The sequence below is a fragment of the Oncorhynchus mykiss genome, chromosome 7 (assembly GCF_013265735.2).
Source record: "Oncorhynchus mykiss isolate Arlee chromosome 7, USDA_OmykA_1.1, whole genome shotgun sequence".
NCBI lineage: Eukaryota > Metazoa > Chordata > Actinopteri > Salmoniformes > Salmonidae > Oncorhynchus > Oncorhynchus mykiss.
Genome location: NC_048571.1, coordinates 71,762,658 through 71,784,609, shown reverse-complemented (window position 1 = coordinate 71,784,609; position 21,952 = coordinate 71,762,658). Strand labels below are relative to the sequence as shown.

Below are 21,952 nucleotides of genomic sequence, written 5' to 3'. Positions count from 1 at the left end.
CTCCCTTCCTCTGCTTACACAAACACGCACACACAAACACACATAAAACGTAGACGCACACCCACACACGTGCACATAAATACACACACACGCATGGACTAACAAACTGATTATTACATCAGTGCACATAGATATAATAACAAGTAGTAGAGAAACTGGGCAGTAGTATTAATGTACCAGACTGTGAAACAAACACCTCATATATGAATACATAAAATCACTCTATACTAATTGCATCCACACAGTCTATTACCATGGTGTAATACACACACAAACAAGCATAGGAAGGTTTACAGTGTAATCTACAGTATAAACTATAGCTGTATGTTCACACATGAACCAGTGTACAGTACAATTAGACATGCACAAGAGCACAAGCAACATATACACACCCACGGAGGCTACTAAGTGGAGGACGACTCATAATATTGTCTGGAACGGAGTAAATGGAATGGCATCAAACACATTGAAACCATGTGTTTGATGTATTTAATACCATTCCACTAATTCCGCTTTAGTCATTACCATGAGCCCGTCCTCTCCAATTAATGTGCCACCAGCCTCCTGTGATACACACACACACACACACACACACACACACACACACACACACACACACACACACACACACACACACACACATATATATATATATATATATATATATATATATATATATATATATATATATATATATATATATATATATATATATATATATATATATTAAACACAGACACTGCACACTTCCAGCTGCACAAACACACACTTCTGAATGGGATTAAATGAAAACACGATACCAAAGAAAGAGTAGTTTAGTGAGCGCTGCTTTAATACGTTAGCAAGAGATTACTGCAGTTAGATGAACAAAAAAGATTTAATGCGAGAAAGAAGGAGAGAGAGAGCGATAGAGAAAGAGAGAGGGAGAGAGATAGAGGGAGGGAGACAGAGTGTTTGGCGAGAGAGAGGTTTTCACAGAAGAGCAAAGTGCACTGGCAGAGAGCCAGCAAAAATTAACAGCTGTTTACTGTGGATCACTTATGTAAATAAAATAAACACAGATTCTTTGTGCTGTTTTTGCTGCTACAGTAATACAACCGCCACAGGCTCAGTATGATCCCATTAGAGGTTGGCCAAACGTAACCTTGTCATGGGATCTCTGGGAGCTGAAGACCTAAATTAGAACCATAGAAATATAATACATTGGCCTGAATGGGGAGGCTATTCTATGGATTCTATTTCTATGGTGAGGAGGACTCTCCTCCTGTCTGTCCGGCTGTCTGGCTGTCTGGTGCCGAGTTGCCTTCTTTCAGTCTTTCTGCATGTCGTGACTGGGTTATATATTTTATATAATTGTCCAGTTCGTCTTTAGTTCACTTGTCCTGGTACACACCTAGGGCCTGTGAAGAGTCTTGCTGAACCAATCCTAAAGTGTGTAAAATTGATTGTGTAGCTGAATGAAGTTACTTTAAAGATGATATGGACATAAAATGCAAAAAATGCTAATATAGGGGATATTGACTTGCATTGTTAGCAAAAGTTAGCATTTAGAGACAATGACATGGTAAACAAAACCAAAGCATTGATTGATGTCTTACCTTGTCCATAGAATGCTTACAGGGAAGTAAACCAATATGTCAGTTTGTAATTTGGTTGAACTATCCCTTTAAGTCTAAATCAAAACTAGGAACCAAGCAGAACCAAATGGAAGCAAATGGAAGCAAACGGAAGCAAACGGAAGCAAACGAAATGAAACGGGCAGGGACCTACCTGAATTTGTCCAATAGAAACTCTCGCAACTGTTTGGACTAATGATTACAACCTTTCTGGCCACAACAGGAATGACAGAGATTACACAAGGCCTCTACTTTGCACTCAAATATCAATGGCTGAAAATAAATGGATGTACTCAGACAGGCCATCTGTGATACAAGTCAGTATTTGATGTTTGAGGACGTCAGGAGATGATGTGGAAACCGGACACTAGGGACAGCAGTGAGTGTTGTTAACTTCAAGTAGGCTTTGGCTTTGCTAGGACATTGTGGATGGGGATGGCAGATGAGTTTAAGCGTCTGGCTCAGAAGGTTGCATGTTTGAATCCAGCAATAGTTGTTATAGATATTTTTGTTTTATCCCAAACCTTAACCCTTACCTTAACCATTTGGAGTTAATGCCTAAACTTAACCTGAAACGCTATAAAATTTGAAGTTTGGAACAACTTCGAAATTTGAAGTTTGAAAAACATGGCTGAACCTCTAATTCTGACTTGAGACTGCGAGAGCTTGTTGCAGTACTAGCCTACACATAAACACATTAAGGTAACACAGCCAATGACCATAAAAACGCACTCCAATAATAGTTTTAAGTACGACTTAAGTCATTTTTTGGGGTATCTGTACTTTACTTTACTATTTATCATTTTGACTTTGACTTTTACTTCACTACATTCCTAAATAATAGAATGTACTTTCTACTCCATACATTTTCCCTGACACCCAAATGTACTCTTTACATTTTGAATTATCCAATTCACACACTAATCAAGAGAACGTCCCTGGTCAACCCTATTCCCTCTGATCTGGCAGACTCATAGCACACATGCTTTGTTTGTTAATTATGTCTGAGTGTTGGAGTGTGCCCCTGGCTATCCATACATTTAAAAAACAAGAAAATGGTGCTGTCTGGTTTGCTTAATATAAGGAATTTTAAATTATGTATACTTTTACTTTTGATATTTAAGTATATTTAAAATCAAATACTTTTACTCAAGTAGAATTTTACTGGGTGACTTTAAACTTTTACTGGAGTCATTTTCTGTTATGGTATCTTTACTTTTACTCAAGTATGACGATTTGGTACTTTTTCCACCGCTGTAAACAGGGGTACACATCAGGCCTACTCACCCGCTTGCGATTTAGCAGCATTGCGTTGCCTAAACACACAGAAGAGTCTGTTCCTCTGCTCAGAGGTCATAGCTAGAAGGCATCCAGCTTTTGTCAAATTAACATCAAAAGTTAAATTGGCTTAGCATTTTAGCTAACCCTAACCCTTTTCCTACCCTTAACCTGCTACGTTAATTCTCATCACCTGCTGCGTAAATTCTCCTAAGCTGCTAAGAAATGTCAAATCTGACCTTAATTTCACAAAAGCTAGATCCCTTCTAGCCATGGCCCTGTTCAACGCCTGGATAGGTATTTCACATATCAGCTAACCACATAATATGGTATAGCAATCTGGTGTCCGACTGCACAGTCGATGATGCAGTACGCCACCATTGGTTGATGCATGCAACGTCTGAGCACCGGTAGAAGTAGCAATCATTTCACCTTTTCAATTAGCCTACGAGGAATGAATGCCAAGAGTAAGTTCTAACCATTACTTAAAATAGAAAGACTGATTTGACTATCAACACGTGTACTTTGTAGCAGAAGTTGGAACCAAAATGATTTTCCAGAACCATTATTTGTTTCATTCAGTTCCACCGTTCAGACCAGCAAAATAAAGTTCTGAACTGGTTCGAACCCGAAAGAAAATGTAAATATAGCTTGACATTAAACTACTTCACCAATAAGGGCAGATAGAGCAGCTTGCTATGGAGTGGGCAAGCTATCTTTGTTTACATGCATTGGACAGACAAGTGTAGGGCATATGTGATGCGAGTGAAGTTTTGGGGTAGGGAGAGAGCCAGAGAGGGTGGAGGAGGAGGTTTGGCTTGAAATGCTGGGTATCTCATTATGACATGCATTATCTGAACTAGGCCCATAGAATTATACCTACGGAGGAGCGGCTTCTATGAAGGAACTTTGAATGTCTTTGAACTTCCGCGAGTTGGCTTAACGTTGGACAAGAGCTTGCTAACTAGCTAACAAGCTTGTGTGTAATGAGCAAGACCAGAATTAAAATAAAACACTTCTTGCCTTTTTGTAGTTGATAGATTCAATGTAAAACGTGATAACTATAGTATCCTTAACTAGCATGGAAAAAGTGAATCCATTCTTCTGTAATTAAAAATCACTCTCCCTAATTTCAGAATCACGCTTGTAAGGCTGTAGGCTACAGTAACTGTAGGCTACAGTAACCTATGCTTAGGAGGGGAGGGGCAGGTAGCCTACACATGCATACACACCGGCAAAGATTTTCAGCTTGCAGGCAGACACTGGAATATGTTTCTGAGTGACTGAGTGAGGGCTTTGTTTAATTTTTTGTGAGATTGGAAACAAATTCCCGGAACGTAAAAGAAGGTTATTAACCTGTTCCCAAGCTTTTAAAATAATGGTTATGTTCTGGAAAACAATATAGATCACTTTCGTTCCCGGTTCGGATTCTGTTCCTATTTTCCGGTTTTCGGTTCTGTTCCTTGAACCAGTTCCAAGCCCTGCTTTGTAGTGGTAACATTAATATATGAAACACATGATTAATAGAGTAAAACTAGCGAAGCAACAAACAGATGTTTGGTGTCAAAACCAACTGAGCTACATTTTTAGTAATTCAATGACTGCATCTGACTGCAAACATGTACTAATCAAAGCAATGTTTTGGGTGTGGATCAAAACTAAACTTAATTTGAATTTGAATTAGCTAATTCTCTTTGGGAATTTGATTTCAATCTATCCCAGAGGCCCAGTTGCAGTACTTGTGATTGAATAGTGAGGCATCCAGCAGTTTGAAGAGAGGAGAGTGGGCATTTGAGGAGGTAGAGGAGTGGAGGGAGCGAGGGTGATGGTCAAGATGCACCCAGCCCCAGCCAAATGGCAGCCCTAACCCCTGGGGCTCAGCTGCACCCTCTATCTGTGTGTTTACTTCAATTCCTGGAGTAAACATAAACTGCACCCATCTCATGGGGATTGGAGGAGAGCGTTTGGGTGTTGGGAGCAGGGCATTGTAGATAGTGTCTAGGTATTTCGCACACGCACATGCATACACACACAATCACACACACCAGGGAGTTCTAGTCATTTCAGGTTGAGGAACAAACTAAAGTACAACTGCCATTTCCACGATCCACTCTTCCTTGGAGTGATCTCTCCAGGAAACATCATGTTGGCAGGTAAAGAGAGAAAGCAGGTCACCAACTAGAGGAGGTGAGGGGAGAGAAGAAAGAATAGCGAAAGGGAGCGGTGGAAAGTAAAGAGAGGGAGCGTGGAAAGATTTCAGGGGCTTACCGATGGCCCAATGTTCCTGTGTATCAAATCATTGCTGTGTGTATCATATATTTGTGTAGCATTGAGAACCCAGGATTCATTCTCATGCTCCTACCAGCACTCTGCAATCTAAAGCCAGCCAAACATATTACTAGACCACAACGATAACTTAGTTCCGGAGCATCAGTCCCAGTTAAGCTTCAGGTCTCAGGATTGGTGATGTTACCAGATACGCTAGTATTTTCAACTAAAATATCTGTATCACATAAGATCATATTGCATATGTAGGCCTACACCATATCAGATAATACAAGACCTGAGCAGGACAAATTCAAGGCTTCAACTTGGACCCACAGGTTTTCTTGGTTAGGTCACATGGTCAGGAACAACTCTCTGCCATGATGTTTTCTTTCTTGCTCTCTCTCACTGCTTGTGGTTTTGGGGTTAATCCAGTGTTTCCCAAACTCGTTCCTTGGGACTCCAGTGGGGTGCACGTTTTAGTTTTTGCCCTACCACTACACAGACAAATCAAATAATCAACGTATCATCAAGCTTTATTCTTTTAATGAGCTGTGTAGTGCTAGGGCAAAAAAACAAAACGTGCACCTCATTGGGATCCCGAGGAATGAGTTTGGGAAACACTAGCCTTTCCTTTCTCTTTCCATAGTGACATCAACCTCTGTCATCAAGGAACACTTACTCAGCTAAGAGGTAATGATTGACTGACACAATCGCTTGATGGACAGGCAGTGTACCCCTCCCTCCCTCTCCCCAGATGAATAATTCAGGTCCATTCTGGGAGAAACCATTATCCTGAACTGAAAAGGGTAAGGTGATAGGGGTAGTAAACCTATTCCCTTCCCCTGTGGCCTGTCATTCTCCCTCTGCCATTACTACCAGGAACCTTACCGGGAGCCTGGATAGTACCTCTCATCTCGGTGCACTCACCCACCCCTACCACTCGCCGCCAGGAGGAAGAGTAAGAGGAGAGGCTCCATTGTCTTCCTCACTCCCCTCTAACCTACAGGTAAAGCTGAAGCTTTTCTTCTGTTTTGAATTGTGAACAGTTAGACAAGGTTTCTAATAGCTATCTAGCTCCAATAGACTGTTATATGTTGATAGTGTATGGACCTGACTGACCACAGTTCTAGTAAGGACAAATGAATTGGTTACATCTGTTTAGATTATAGATTAAACCAAAGAGGTCATTGGATTCTACTTTAATCTATTGTGTTAATATACACTGTATTGTGTACAACTGTTGTTAAAAGACACATTGTGGTATTTCTTTTGTTTTGGTGTTTTGTTTCCAGGAAAATTGGTGCTTGTTGAGTGTCTTTTTCATTGTAATATAATTACAGATGTTAAAGGGGTCAATAGAGCAACATTATTCCCTCAGATTTCCATAACATGCGTAATGACACTCTCTGTTTATTATCCAAGTATAGTCACTTTACCTGTATATATTACCTCTACCTACATGTACATATAACTTCAACTAACCTGTGCCCTCGCACATTGACTCTGTACCGGTAACCCCTGTATATAGCCTCGCTATTGTTATTTTATTGTTGCTCCTTAGTTATTAGTTATTTTTCTTATTTTTTAAAAACATTCTAAAAAATGTATTATTTGTTTACTTCAGTTTATTTGAGTAAATACTTTCTTAACACTTTTTTTCTTAAAAGTGCATTGATGAACCTGTTGTGTTCGGCGCATGTGAAAAATACAATTTGATTTGATTTGAACTTACAGCTTTCTTACATTTGGTTCCTAGTGAATACGTCTCTGATGTCAGAAAGGCTCAAACCGTTTTGGACCATATCCTTCCCAACACATATTAGAGCGCTTGAGTCAGCTCTTTCCTGTCTCGTCTGACAAAGAGAGAACATTATTTTTGTATAAATTCCAGAACAGGGTGGTGTAGGGGTCTCTTATGGGTCACCTGTATCATGTCCTCATTACTATTTCATAAAAGTGGGCTTTGTGTGTTTGTGACAGGCAGGTGCACTGGAGTTTTGAGGCTTGACATAAATAGGTCTAAATGACAACCTGCTGTTTGGAGAAACTCCTGGGCCCGTTCAGGTGGATATTACAGATTGTTCCGATAGAAATGTATTGTGTAGAACAGATATGATGGTTTTCCAGATAGAATAGGGAATTGTGTCAGCCTTATTCATTATATTTCTATCTGCAATGCTCAGAACGTTTCACATCACTGAATACACCACCTGTGTAACGGGCATGGAGTGGTTTGGTCCTGCCTGAGGTGTATGTGCATCACTCAGCAAGTGTTTAACCCAAGTGAAAGATCTGCTGACATCTACACAGGTGATGTGTTAGTTTACACAGTGGATTTGTTACACTGAATTACAGTACTGTTCAAATCCATCAAGACATAGACTTATTTCTGCATCCTGGTGTGTGTGTGTGTGTGTGTTTGTGTGTGTGTGTGTGTGTGTGTTTGTGTGTGTGTGTGTGTGTGTGTGTGTGCATGTATGTGTGCCTGTTCTTCTCAGTTAGACTCATTAGCATGTTCACAATTAGAATTATACTGCCTGAGAGTAAGACACTCCCCTTTTTAAGCATGTCACCTGCTCATTGGGCTTAAGCAGATGGCACAGCTGGCAATTCTGCCTCTTATTGGAATACCACTGTATGGGGAAATGTGTGAAATTGTGAACATCACTGGTAATCATGGGGGTGTTTCAAGAATTCCCTAATCAATAGTGTGGTGCATAGATTAGGGTAGAGTATATCGTTTATTATTGTGTATTATGAAGGAATACTCTGCACTTCAGAGAAATGTTACAGCTATACTGCCCTACACTATACTGTCCTACACTGTTTCAGAATATTCCAGAAACAGTTCAATAGTTGGAACATCCTACAGTAGCATTGGCAGTATAGCTGTATTCTATAGCCAATGTCAATTCTGACCAACAAGGGCATATTCTAGAAACTGCATTAAGTGGAAAGAGGCCAGTGCTACAGAGGAATATTCCAGAACAGAAGGTGGATGATCCTGATAGGACTAGAACAGAACAGCTGTAATGGGAGAGAAGCCATGAGTGTGAAAGCAGATCAAGCAGGACGGTATTGCCTTACTGCCTCGTCACGATATTATACACAAGCTGTGGGAGTAGGAATATGTTCATGTAGGCTACAGTGCAACGCTATGCAATTAACCATCGAGGGGATTTGGACCATGGCCTAATTTGGAAGGGGATGTGAAAACGATGGTTGGAAAGAGTTGTTACAGTGTGTAAATCATGATTATTTAGTAAATAAATAGAGCTGAGTTTTACCTGACCACGTGACTAGGGAACACTCCTGACCCTACTAGCTAGGGAAAGGATAAATAACATGCTCCTCCATAAACTTAGATTGGGTGCTGTATCCTTGTATATAATGCAAAGAACAGAAATAGGACAGGACTCCTGTGAATAAACTTAAATGAGGATATTTTTATTGCTGCACGAACGTTTCGGGTGTGAGCCCTTCTTCAGGGGGCATAGGAGGCAATGGCAATCAATGTTAAGACAACACCTTGCTAGTTAGGGACCATTTGTCATAGTCATTACAGCATGATTATCTGATTTGCTTGTAATCAGCTATTGAATTTGATGCTTGTGTAACACTGTAACACTTATAGTATTCATAAAGGTGTTATAAGCCTTATACTGTAAAGGCGTGAAACAACACTGATATCATGTAGGCAGCAGGCTGTGCTATAGGCATAGCACTAAAGTAAACTCTTACAGTAATGCCTTACAGGCTACCAAGAAACTCCATTTAGTGTGTATGGAAAGATAAACTACTTTCATCACCTCAACAGTCATGCTGATGTAGGGCAGGCATAGAGATAGCTGGCCAATTAGTCCTTTTTATATGCATGGAGAGAAAGCAGGTCTGTTTCCTTGATGTTTACATGTACAATGTGGCATAATAGATTTATATCTGAATACAGGCTAGGCTACTGCTGCTTGACCCTGTGTTACATGATAAGGGCGGCAGGGTAGCCTAGTGGTTAGAGCGTTGGACTAGTATCCCTGAGCTGACAAGGTAAAAATCTGTTGTTTGTTCGTTTGTTCTTAACTGACTTGCCTAGTTAAATAAAGGTAATACAAAATTAGGAGCCTTGTGTTGCATAGAATCGATGCTCACTGGAGCTGTTATTACCACACACAACCATTCTGGCCTGCCTGTGGGCATTCATTCAAATTCTTGTGGAAGTGATTTACATTTTGGTGGCTGTAAATGTCTTTAGTGTCACATGTATCGCCTCCCTAGTAAATAAGATGAGTTGTAGAATAGGCTTCCGTTCCAACAGCTCAATTGTTCTGTCTACTGTGTCTGACAATAGGCATTTCCCAACATTTCCAAGGAGAGTTGAGTGAATTCCAAGTCCAAACCAAAAAGGGGTTATGGCATGGGTTGCTTCGCCACTGCTGTGTGCGTCCCCATTGAGTCCACTTTTACTTCCAATACTTTTCAACTTCACTTTCTCTACTGGCTGCTGAGACAGTTTTAGTTTGAATAACATACACTAAAGGTCACTTAAATTCTAGGCTATCCGTCTGAGGCGAATAGGGGATAACATTTGCGGGCCATGCACAGTATGGCTGGACTATGCTGCTTGAGCCTCTCTCCAATATGACATGCCACTTGGACCATGTCAACTGGAATTTATAATTTTTAATTCATAAAATGAATTTGAGGGGTTTGACTGATAATACAAAGATTGATCAACATGGACCTTCAGTTTAAGGTAATCAAGGCAATGAAATCAGAGGACTCCTAGTGTCACTGTGCCAGTGGTTTGGCAATGTTTGGGTGTCTTAATATTTGCCTCCCAAATTGAGATGATTGATTATAGTTTTGGTTCTAAAGGTTCTAAATGGAAATCTATTAAAAGTATGCCAGACTAGACATAATTAGACCTAGGCTATATACTCATGATGTCTCTTTTGATGATGACTTTTTCCGTGGCATGTAAATGAAGAGAAGCTTGTGCACGAACAGGAGGGACACAGAGCCAGAAGGAAGAGTGCTCTGAATCTGATGTGCTCATTTCACTGTTCACTGACGCTGTGACGATAAACTGGCAGGCAGCGCTGCGCAGCGGACTAGGATGCTCTGTTCTCTCGCGCGCACACTCTCCTGTCTCCTGCTTTCCACAGTCAACATGGAAGGGCTTAATTAATGCATGTGTCCCTCCTGCCCTGAAGCTAATGAATTTTAATTCGCCGTTTGAGACTGGACTTGCGTTTTTTCGGCCGCAAAAGCACTGGAATTTCCTTGTACAGAGTGGATAACACGGAGGTATCTGCCGAATAATACGTCTTCAGAAAAGGTACGTTTTTTTGTTGTGGCATGGAATAGGGTCTGAAATTAGCATGTTAGCTTAGCTACACCGGGTTTTAAAGGGTTTTTGTAATGTCGTTTGTTTTCATTATTTCTATACCAGAACAATATAACTAATTGACAGTGTCCATTTTATTTTTTAAAAACCTTATTGCCAAGTTTGCCCTTCATATTTCCTGCTATTTTGTTGAGCATATCTCAGAATAGCTTTGCGTAGACTATTTCACATTTATCATGACAATATCAATAACCTACTGAACAAGATACATGCTTGTCGTTTGGACCGAAGTTCGGTGACTACGTTAGTATCCTTTCACAGAATTCTTTGCGCGGAATCAAACGCCGGGCAAAATACCCCAGACCGTGTCCCTAGACCCGAGCGACCGTTAGTGAGCTTTTTAACCCATTGTAACTTAGCAATAACGCCAGCTGTTTCTTCTGAGCATCGCGAGGACTATCTGACGGCAATGCATTGCTCCATTTCTACACTGAGCGCCTAGAGCCGGGCTGTCATTTTACACCGTTTTATTTAGGGATTTTACGAAATAGGCCTACGCCTACCTCAGTGTGTTCAAGGAGAAATACGGACACGTTTGGTGAAGGGTATTGTTCAAGTGTCACGAATCGATTTATATCAATGTTACTTGGACATTTATCAAAAATAATATTGATGAAGCCTATTCTTCTGCATAGGATACAGTTCCATATGGATAGCAAATGAAAACAGTAAGGATGAATGACAACACTACACTCTTAGATTTTTTTTTGCTATTTAGAACCAAAAAGGGTTAATCAGCTGTCCCCAGAGGATAAACCTTTGCATAACCCCTTTTGGTTTCAGGTAGAACCCTTTTGGGTTCTATGTAGAACCATTTCCACAGAGGGTTCTACATGGAACCCAAAAGAGGTTATCCTATGGGGATAGCTGCAGAACCCCTGTGGAACCCTTTTTTCTAATCGTGTAATCTAACGTTTGGTGCTTTCTGCATTAATGTGTTTATTTTCAATGACAAAGATGATTGTAACGCTCTATCCTTATTATCCACGGAATTTAAGAGATTTTATAAGCTCTCGGGAATATTCAGGCAATATGACCTTTTTCAGCTTCTTCTTGTTTTCTCTGCGGGGCCTAGCACTCGCAGTTCAAGGACTTACACAACTGATTTGACCAAGTGATGCATTAGAGTGACAGCTTTGAATTCACGCAGCTTATCCCTGTGTTTTTGGCTCGGGCAGCATGTCATCTGTGGTGATATTTTAATATGTATGGCCGCATTTTTCAGTTAAAAATCATTTTGGGTTGTTTACAAATATGGCTGTGTCCCCTCTTTGTTGTGATGACATGGTCCAGTCCATCATCCAGACACATATCCTAGTCTTGTGCCTGGCTTACTTACATTCTTTGATAGACTGCTTTAACTTTGTATCCTCATAATGCAACGTGTCAATTTTTATAGATGCATTATAGTTGTATTAGCTTTGCCTGTGCGTTTTGGTTTTAAACCACTCTTTTTCACTCAACTCTTTATTGTCCAAAAATCTAATTGATGCACTTTACCTATTTTGAGAGGGAGATGGTTCTCTTCTTATTTTCCAATCATGAGACTCAACAGATATCCAGCATTAGCTATGCCCTGTAATTTTGCTGACACTGTGAATTGAATGATTAACAACTCTTACCATGTGTAATAAGATTATTAAAGGGTAGGTAGAATAAACGTAGCCACATGTAACATATGGATTTGCATTAGTATACACATCGAAAGTCCCAATGCAAAGTTACACCACGCTTTTTCTATTTTTCGAGTTATTATATAAAACGCTGAAGTCATGTCGGAAAATGTTTTAACGGGGTGTGGCGTAATATGGAGGACCCGGCAAGCCAGCCTATTCCCTATAATGTAATTTCCAACAGAAATAACTTCAAATGTATAACTTCAAATTCAACCAAATCGTTTGCACTCATAACTACTGGTTTCAGTTACATTTTCAGCCAACTTACAAGCAAATACTTTGTGTATGTATTGTTACAAATGAACTTGCAAGGTTTCTTGCCAACTAGCCTGCTAACGTTATCCCTACCAGCCTGCTAATGTTATGTTAGCATGGCATGAGTCAGCCAGTTGCTATCAACGCCAAATAACGTCAACCATCTATTAAATAATGTTTTAAAGAATGTTAGCCATATGCCGTTATCTTAGTCAGCAAGCTAGCCAGCCAGCCAGCCAGCTAATGTTAGCTGTTTAGCCAACTAAGTATTAGCCTAGTCATCCTAACCCAACCGCCACGGTTATGGTCGGCAAGCCAGAGCCCAACAACTGGAGACCAGCTAGAACACAACTAACACAACACAACTAAAATATAACCGCAGATCAAAAGCAGAGAGAGCAGACACTTACAGATTGATGGCTGGGGCCCAGCCGATGGTAAAACTTTGAAAAGGGTGCAGGCTGAGTTAGCTACCAAAGGGAAGGGGATGTGGTGAGGGAAATCCAATATAGCGATAAAAATCCAAAATAGATAGATTCCAGATGTCAGTCAGCTAGTGCGCTAGCATTAAACCAAGGTGGCAAAAGTTGCACAACTCCTGTAGCCTACTTCATAGAGAACATATTAAAAACAATTGCAAAACAAAAAGAAGAACAGACGAGGTACTACACAATTAGAGAAAGCAGGTATGATTTTCTCTTTAGTTTTAATTCCACATCAAGAAGGCACCAACCAGTGCCTGCCGTGCTAACGGGTTCCAACTAGATAACACAGCCACAAAGTCCGTGACGAGCATGAGGATGCTAGCGTTAGCCAGCTCGAACTAGCTAACGAGCTAGCATATGAACTCGGTAGCACAGAGTATATTTTCCATATTACATGGAGAAATAGTGCATTGTGGGTAGTTTAGAAGATATCCAGAAATGTGTTCATAAATATGTAATAATTGTTTGTAGGAATAGGTAACCAGATCGTGACTACAACTAAGTTACTAAGTCTTTGACCACTCTGTGTTGTTACGTTGGTGAGTAAAAACTACTCATGCTTGCTACCCTTTAATAAGGTAGATTTGATTATTGGTCTTGTCAGACATAATTATTTAGTCATTACTGTGTTATTACAGTGTTAATAATACTATTAATTTATTTTTATTGTGTTATTACACTCACAACCTCTTATGATAGCTCTGTGCGACTGTGTAGCTGGGCTGAAGGAGTGAGCTCATCTCATTACCCCCTGCATGGTGGTGAAGGTGACAACATTTCATAACTGACATTGACACATGCATGTCCTCCAACAGAGGACACTGACTAAAGCTGCCAAGCGATTGGATGAAGATAAATTATATGAGGAAGACTTACAAAATCCTACGGCTATGTAATACATCATTAGTGCCTAACCTATTTCGCATCTAACACAGTAGCAATAATTTCAATAAGAGTTAGGTTTTGGGTTTGTCAATGGCTTCCCTGAGATCAGTGGCATGAGGCTTGTTGGTTGTTATGAAGGAGTGGTTCTGGATGGGGTAGCTGTTGAATGGCAAGGGATCACTGGAGAAGGCTATTTTCATATTTTGCCAATTTATGACCTATTATTAACAATAGTGAAGTTAAACGTTTGAAATCAATTATGGCTGAAACAGTCTATCAATCATCATAGTTTACCATTCATGCTCCTTGTTGGGTAGACTGATTCCTGTGGAGGCCTTCCTGTAGCCTATTTATCTTCAAGTGATTCTCCCAGTGGTCATCAACATTGCTGCAGCTTCAACTGAGATGGCTGCTGTCCACTGTCTTGTGGTACCGAATGTCAGATTGTGAGGATTCAATCGTTTCTGTCTGTGATGCTGAATCAGAAACTCCACTGTTAGTGCATGTTGTTTACCTTTTAACATTATTCACAAAGTCACCACAGTAACCTGCTACTAATGGTGTTAGCTAGTGATGATCATGATCATCAATTTTATGTAAAAGTATGGATTGGTAACCACTCTTTGTCCCTTTCTATCTTTCTCAGAGGCAAATTATGCCAGCAGCACCAGAGTCCCTCCCCCTGGTGACTTGCCAGCCCATTGGTCAGACAGCTCTGTGCACCACGTCTAGCCCCGCCCAATCCCCTGGCAGATCCATGCTGCTGGACACGCCCCACAGAGCCACGCCCACACTATGAGCGCCAACGGGCCCGCCCCTGTGGCCCTGGCTACAGCCCCGGCTACAACCCCAGTCGCCCCACCGGTCGCAGCTCCGGTAGCTGCCCCCACGGCTGCCCCGGTCCCGGTGCCGAACGTCCCGGTGGGCGCGTTGGCACAAAAGAAGCGGGCGCAGTACGCCAAAAGCAAGAAACAGGGCAGCAACGCCAACACCAGGCCTGCCAGGGCCCTGTTCTGCCTCAAACTTAACAACCCCATACGAAGAGCCTGCATCAGCCTGGTGGAGTGGAAGTATCCTTTACAACAGACCACAGTGTGTGTGTGTGTGTGTGTGTTTGTGTGTGTGTGTGTGGGGGGGGGGTGTATGTCTGGATGTCAGTAATCTAGGCCGTGTTCTTTAGAGTGTGTTGCGTTGTGTGTGATGTGTATGTGAGTACATGAGAAGAATCGTCATGAGCTCAGTTAGGGTCGATTCAGGGCCGTCACGAGAACTTCCACCCATGCACCAATTCCTGATTTACTTCTGAACAGTACAGTTGGCTAACTCTGAGTTGCACCTAGCCCATGCCTAACTGTAGCTGCCTAGCTTTAACTTAGCCATGTGGAGAGACTGTATCCCGTCTCCATTACCCCTCAGACTCCAGTACAACTAGACGAGAGACACTGCTTCATGTTAATCTCACTGCAGCCTGTGACTCACTACCCAACACAGAATATGAAAGTGAAACAGCAAGTCAACGTTTACTTTGAATCAGTTTGTTCGAGCGTAGGTAGCATACTGCAGCAGGGAATGCAAAAACACATAATTTGACTGCTATAGCCACTGAGGTGTGAATCATTCTACACTTTGTGTTTTTTCAGCGGTTCTTGCTAGAGAATAGTCAACTGGAGGTGATTTTTTTTTTTAAACAAAGTCATTTTTTGCTGCCTCCCAAGGCACAGTGAAAGTCACCACGTCCTAAATCCGAAAATACTGGTGGGGCTTGTAATAACAGAGGGTGACTCAGTGACAAGACACAGCTGTGTGTGTGTCAGCCTCTGCTGGGACTCTGCTGCTCCAGAAGACACAGTCATCAGAACACTGTGATAACAAGGCACATTATCTCATGTTATTTAGTGCTGAATTGCAAAGTTGCATTTTGAATGTTGTTCTGACTTTTTTTACTCCTGTAATTTCCATATCTTTGACTAGAACTATCTGTTTGTTGACTATAATTTGAACTAGTCACATGTTGGCACTGTGAATATATTTATGTGATCCACTGCTTTGATGTTTTTCCCTTAACCTTCTCTTCCAGGCCATTTGATATCTTTATATTAATTGCTATATTTGCCAACTGTATGGCCTTAGCTGTGTATATCCCCTTCCCTCAGGATGACTCCAACTCCACCAACCATGACCTGGTGAGTACATTCATATGTCAACATTACTCCTGACTCCCCTAATTAACCCCATGACCTTTGAATCCCATTGCAATACCTTTAACTTCTATTGTGCTCTATAGGGGGAAGTTGCCCCTAGATGCTGACCACTAATGGTTAAGGTTAGGATTGGGGGAGGGGAAGCTGATCCTAGATCTGTTCCTAGGGGACACTTCACCCCAGAGCCTAGAGAATTCTGTGCTTTGCTGTTTTCAGCTGCTACTGTGAATCACTGCTTGGGTTGCTGCTGTGTACTCTGACAGTAACATCATTCATGGTGCAGATGACTTATGGTGTCATTGAAGTCTCTATGGAGGTGCTGTAGGATATAAGATACCCTCAGTTTGTTTTCAGGTTGTTATGCTGTACCCTGCTCAGATGTAATGGCTATGTCTGGTTGTAGGACTAGCGGTTGTCAGGACATGTTTAAAAGGAATATATGGGCGTTTTTTTGCTGGTCAATGGTCATACGTTATTTATGTATAATACATGTAATATCTTGCTTTGGATGTGTCAATGTGTGTGTATATCCTCTTTGAAGATTGTTATTGTGTAACCACAGAGACTATGAGTCCAAGCTTTGGCTACAGAGAGAATCATCTCCATGCTCTTTTCATTCGTACTTTGTCATGTCACATTGTTCTTGCAGTGCACTGGAATTTCATTCAGCTTTTTATTTTTAGAAATCCCCATCTCTGCACCACCGCTCTCTATGCTCCCTGTGCATGTTAGTCTGACAGTGTGTCTGTGTAGGCTGATGAATTATGGGTGATGTAGTGTTCAAAGCAGTGCTTCTACAGCTGAGAGAGAGTATGAGAGTGTGTGCAAAGTCCACTGGCGAGACAACAGACATTTGGATTTGTACATGAGCAGAATTTAGCTGGAGTGTTTAATGATTCATGAAGAGATCGTATGTCTGACTGCAGAGAGAGCGGACTGCTGGATGTTCACGTAATGTTATGTCTGAGAGAGAGAGAGGGGGAGAGAGAGAAACAGACAGACAGACAGAGAGAGAGAGAGACAGACAGACAGACAGACAGACAGACAGACAGGCAGGCAGGCAGGCAGGCAAGCAGGCAGGCAGGCAGGCAGACAGACAGACAGGCAGACAGACAGACAGACAGACAGACAGACAGACAGACAGACAGACAGACAGACAGACAGACAGACAGACAAAAAGAGAGAGAAAGTAGGATGGTGTGAGAGTGATAGAAGGCTAGTTGAAGCTGTCCAGTTTTGTAAAACTCAACACAACTACTGCTTTAAAAGATGTGTGGGGTTTATACTGCAGTTATGCGACGACGTTATACTGTAAGATACCAAGATGTACTACTTGAGAGGAGAAGTGTGGTGTAATGCTTGCCAATGTGACCTCCAGGAGGGTGACCCCAGGGTATTTGTTTGCACAGTGGTGCATAGGCGGAGGAAAGTAGGTCATCAGGGACAATACAGTCTGTGCTACACTATTGTGTAATCTTGGTTGGTGTTAAACTACAGGTTGTTAGGAGGACGAAAGTGCATCTTCTTAGTGAGGGAATTGCGATGCTCATATCAGTATGAGTATAAGGCAAAAATGTTGTCTTGTATGTCTCAGTTGGTAAAGCATGGCGCTTGCAACGCCGGGGTTGTTAGTTAATTTCCCGCTTGGGGCCACCCATACAAAAATGAATTAAAAGACAGATGAAATGTAACAGGGGATCTGATCTGAGGAAACCAGGGCCATATATAAAGTATGTATGGCCCTGGAGTTAACTATGGTTCAAGTTGACTCTATGGAATGTATTTAGCATATACACTGTGTGTACAAAACATTAGGAACACTGCTATTCCCATGAAGATTCCAGGTGAAAGCTATGATCCCTTATTGATGTCACCTGTTAAATTGACTTTAATCAGTGTAAATGAAGGGGAGGAGACAGGTTAAAGAAGGATTTTTAAGCCTTGAGACAATTGAGACATGGATTGTGTATGTGTAACAGTCAGAGGGTGAATGGGCAAGACAAAAGATCATAGTACCTTTGAATGGGGTATGGTAGTAGGTGCCAGGTACACCGGTTTGTGTCAACTGCAACTAAATATTAGGAAGGTGTTCTTAATGTTTTGTACACTCGGTGTAGGTATGTAGGCTACATTACACCTTATCTTATGTTCATATGGTAGAATGATGATTAAATCAAATCAAATGTCACATGTGGCAAATACAACAGGTGAAATGCTTACTTATGAACCCCTAACCAACAATGCAGTATAAAAAGAATATGAGCAAGAGTAAGAAATACAAGTAATTAAAGAGCAGCAGTAAAATAACAATAGCGAGACTATATACAGGGGGGTACCGGTACAGAGTCAATGTGCGGGGGCACCGGTTAGTTGAAGTAATATGTACATGTAGGTAGAGTTATTAAAGTGACTATGCATAGATGATAACAAAAGAGAGTAACAGTGGTGTAAGGGGGGGGGGGGGGGGGGCAATGCAAATAGTCTGGGTAGCCATTTGATCAGATGTTCAGGAGTCTTATGGCTTGGAGGTAGAAGCTGTTTAGAAGCCTCTTGGACCTAGACTTGGCGCTCCAGTACCGCTTGCCATGCGGTAGCAAAGAGGACAGTCTATGACTAGGGTGGCTGGAGTCATTGACCATTTTTAGCGCTTTCCTCTGGTGTAGAGGTCAGAGGTCTGGATGGCAGGAAGCTTGGCCCCAGTGAGGTACTGGGCCATACGCACTACCCTCTGTAGTGCCTTGCGGTCGGAGGCCGAGAAGTTTCCATACCAGGCAGTGATGCAACCACTGCCAATGGTGCAGCTGTAGAACCTTTTGAGGATCTGAGGACCCATGCCAAATCTTTTCAGTCTCCTGAGGGGGAATAGGTTTTGTCGTGCCCTCTTCACGACTGTCTTGGTGTGCTTGGACCATGTTAGTTTGTTGGTGATGTGGACACCAAGGAACTTGAAGCTCTCAACCTGCCCCACTGCAGCCCCGTCGATGAGAATGGGGGCGTGCTCGGTCCTCTTTTTCCTGTAGTCCACAATCATCTCCTTTGTCTTGATCGCCTTGAGGGAGAGGTTGTTGTTCTGGCACCACACGGCCAGGTCTCTGACCTCCTCCCTATAGGCTGTCTCGTCGTTGTCAGTGATCAGGCCTACCACTGTTGTATCATCGGCAAACTTAATGATGGTGTTGGAGTTGTGCCTGGCCGTGAAGTCATGAGTGAACAGGGAGTACAGGAGAGGACTGAGCACGCACCCCTGAGGGGCACCTGTGTTGAGGATGTGTTGTTACCTACCCTTACCACCTGGTGGCGGGCCGTCAGGAAGTCAAGGATCCAGTTGTAGAGGGAGGTGTTTAGTCCCAGGGTCCTAAGCTTATTGATTTGCTTTGACGACACTATGGTGTTGAACGCTGAGCTGTAGTCAATGAATAGCATTCTCACATAGGGGTTCCTTTTGTCCAGGTGGGAAAGGGCAGTGTGGAGTGCAATAGAGATTGCGTCATCTGTGGATCTGTTAGGGTAGTATGCAAACTGGATTGTGTCTAGGGTTTCTGGGATAATGGTGTTGATGTGAGCCATGACCAGCCTTTCAAAACATTTCATTGCTACAGGCGTGATTGCTACGGGTCAGTAGTCATTTAGGTAGGTTACCGTAGTGTTCTTGGGCACAGGGACTATGGTGGTCTGCTTCTAACATATTGGTATTACAGAATCAGACAGGGAGAGGTTGAAAATGTCAGTGTAGACACTTGCCAGTTGATCAGCGCATGCTTGCAGTACACGTCCTGGCAATCCATCTGGCCCTGCGGCCTTGTGAATGTTGACCTGTTTAAAGGTCTTACTCACATCGGCTGTGGACAGCGTGATCACACAGTCTTCCGGAACAGATGGTGCTCTCATGCATGTTTCAGTGTTATTTTCCTCGAAGCGAGCATGGAAGTAGTTTAGCTCATCTGGTTGGCTCGTGTCACTGGGCAGCTCTCGGATGTGCCTCTAATCCATGGCTTTTGGTTGGGGTGTGTAGGTACGGTCACTGTGGGGACGCCAGTGACTGATGTGGTGTACTCCTCAATATCATCTGAGGAATACCAGAACATACAGTATTCCCGTCTGTGCCAGCAAAACAGTCCTGTAGCTTGGCATCTGCTTCATCTGACCACTTTCTTATTGACCGAGTCACTGGTGCTTCCTGCTTTAGTTTTTGCTTGTAAGCAGTAATCACGGGGATAGAATTATGGTCAGATTTGCCATATGGAGGGCAAGGGAGAGCTTTGTATGCGTCCCCAGCTACTTGGAGCGCCGCATCTGCGTGAGTGGTTTCCTGTTTGCTCATGGCAGAATACAGCTCATTCATTGTGGCCTTAGTGCCAGCATCAGTCTGTGGTGGTATTTAGACAGCTACAAAAAATACAGATGAAAGCTCTCTATGTAGATAGTGTGGTCTTCAGTTTATCATGTGTGGTCTACAGCATATCATGAAATACTCAAGCAAAATCTTGAGACTTCCTTAGATATCGTGCACCAGATGTTATTTACAAAAATACATAGTCCACTGCCCCTTGTCTTAACAGACGCCGCTGTTCTATCCTGCCAATACAGAGTCTATCCAGCCAGCTGTATGCTGATAATGTTGTCATTCAGCCACGACTCCGTGAAGCATAAGATATTACAGTTTTGAATTTCCCGTTGGTAGTTCAATCTTCCACGTAAGTCATCGATTTTATTTTCTCAAGATTGCACGCTTGCTAGCAGAATGGAAGGAAGTGGGGGTTTGTTCGATCACCTACAAATTCTCAGAAGACAGCCCACCTTCTGACCCCATTTTCTCCACCTTCTCTCCACGCAAATCACGGGTATCTTGGCCTGTTCCCGAGAAAGCAGTATATTTTCCGCATTGGGCTCGTCACTCGTTAAAAGAAAAAAGGATTCTGCCAGTCCATGGTGAGTAATCTCAGTCCTGATGTCTAGAAGTTAGTTTCGGTCATAAGAGACGGTCGTAGCAACATTATGTACCAAATAAGTAAAAAAATAAGTTACAAACAACGCAAAGAAATTAACAAAAAAACACAATTGGTTAGGAATATGTAAAACGTCAGCCTTCTTGATTCAACCTCAAAGGGGAACAAACTATAGTGTCATACTAAAAGTCGACTCTATGTAATATAAATGTAGGCTTCAGTACACCTTATGTTATGTCTATATTCTGTAGAGTGGCTATGAAGTCACTCTACAGACGTATAGCTTTCACTGTGCCCAGCAACTGTGGGATGGTCGTATTGTTATGTGAGGGAAGGATTGGGTGGGTGGGGATGTATCTAAATGGCAGCTAATGAGCAATTGCTGTGCTGACTGAAAGATCCACACGCACGCACACATATACGGAAACACACACACCCTCCACTACATCCTCATGCTTTCCCGCCCGCCTGGCCTCTGACTGCTACTTAGCCACGCATGAGAGGCCATGCTGAGGATTAGACATGTCATTATATATATCACATATTGGACTCAAGAGTACCAGGGAATCTCCCACCACCGCCTCAGTTCGGCTGCTACCAGAAACTCAAGACTGTCTGCATCTTAAAAAGCACCCAGTTCCCTGCATATGCACTACTTTTTACCAGAGCTCTAGTTAAAATTGTCCAGAGCCCACGGTATTACTGCACTGGCCTTTTTTACATGAATTCTCCCGTTTTTTGTTTATTGATATTTATCACGGATGTGTACTTTGGGTAGTGAATAATAGGGTTGGGCTATATTACGATAGCGTTGTCTGTCTACGATGATTGACAGCCAAATGAATTTCCCCCTTCTGGGAAAATAAAGTTGATCTGAATCTGAGCCATCGTCGATGGTGACCATATCGGGATGTGACAGACGATGGTTTAGTCTATTT

The 21,952-nt window shown here is 42.2% G+C and overlaps 1 protein-coding gene across 1 annotated transcript in view; it reads left to right on the top strand.

The window, feature by feature from the left end:
* Window positions 1-10,264: 10,264 nt before the first annotated feature.
* Window positions 10,265-21,952, top strand: part of LOC100135991 (calcium channel, voltage-dependent, L type, alpha 1D subunit, a) — a gene marked incomplete at its 5' end in the record, with an annotated part of 126,943 nt that continues 115,255 nt past the window's right edge. Inside the window, 3 exon segments of the mRNA NM_001124328.1 lie at window positions 10,265-10,497; window positions 14,514-14,937; window positions 15,945-16,050. Coding sequence (NP_001117800.1) covers window positions 14,663-14,937; window positions 15,945-16,050 — 381 coding nt within the window.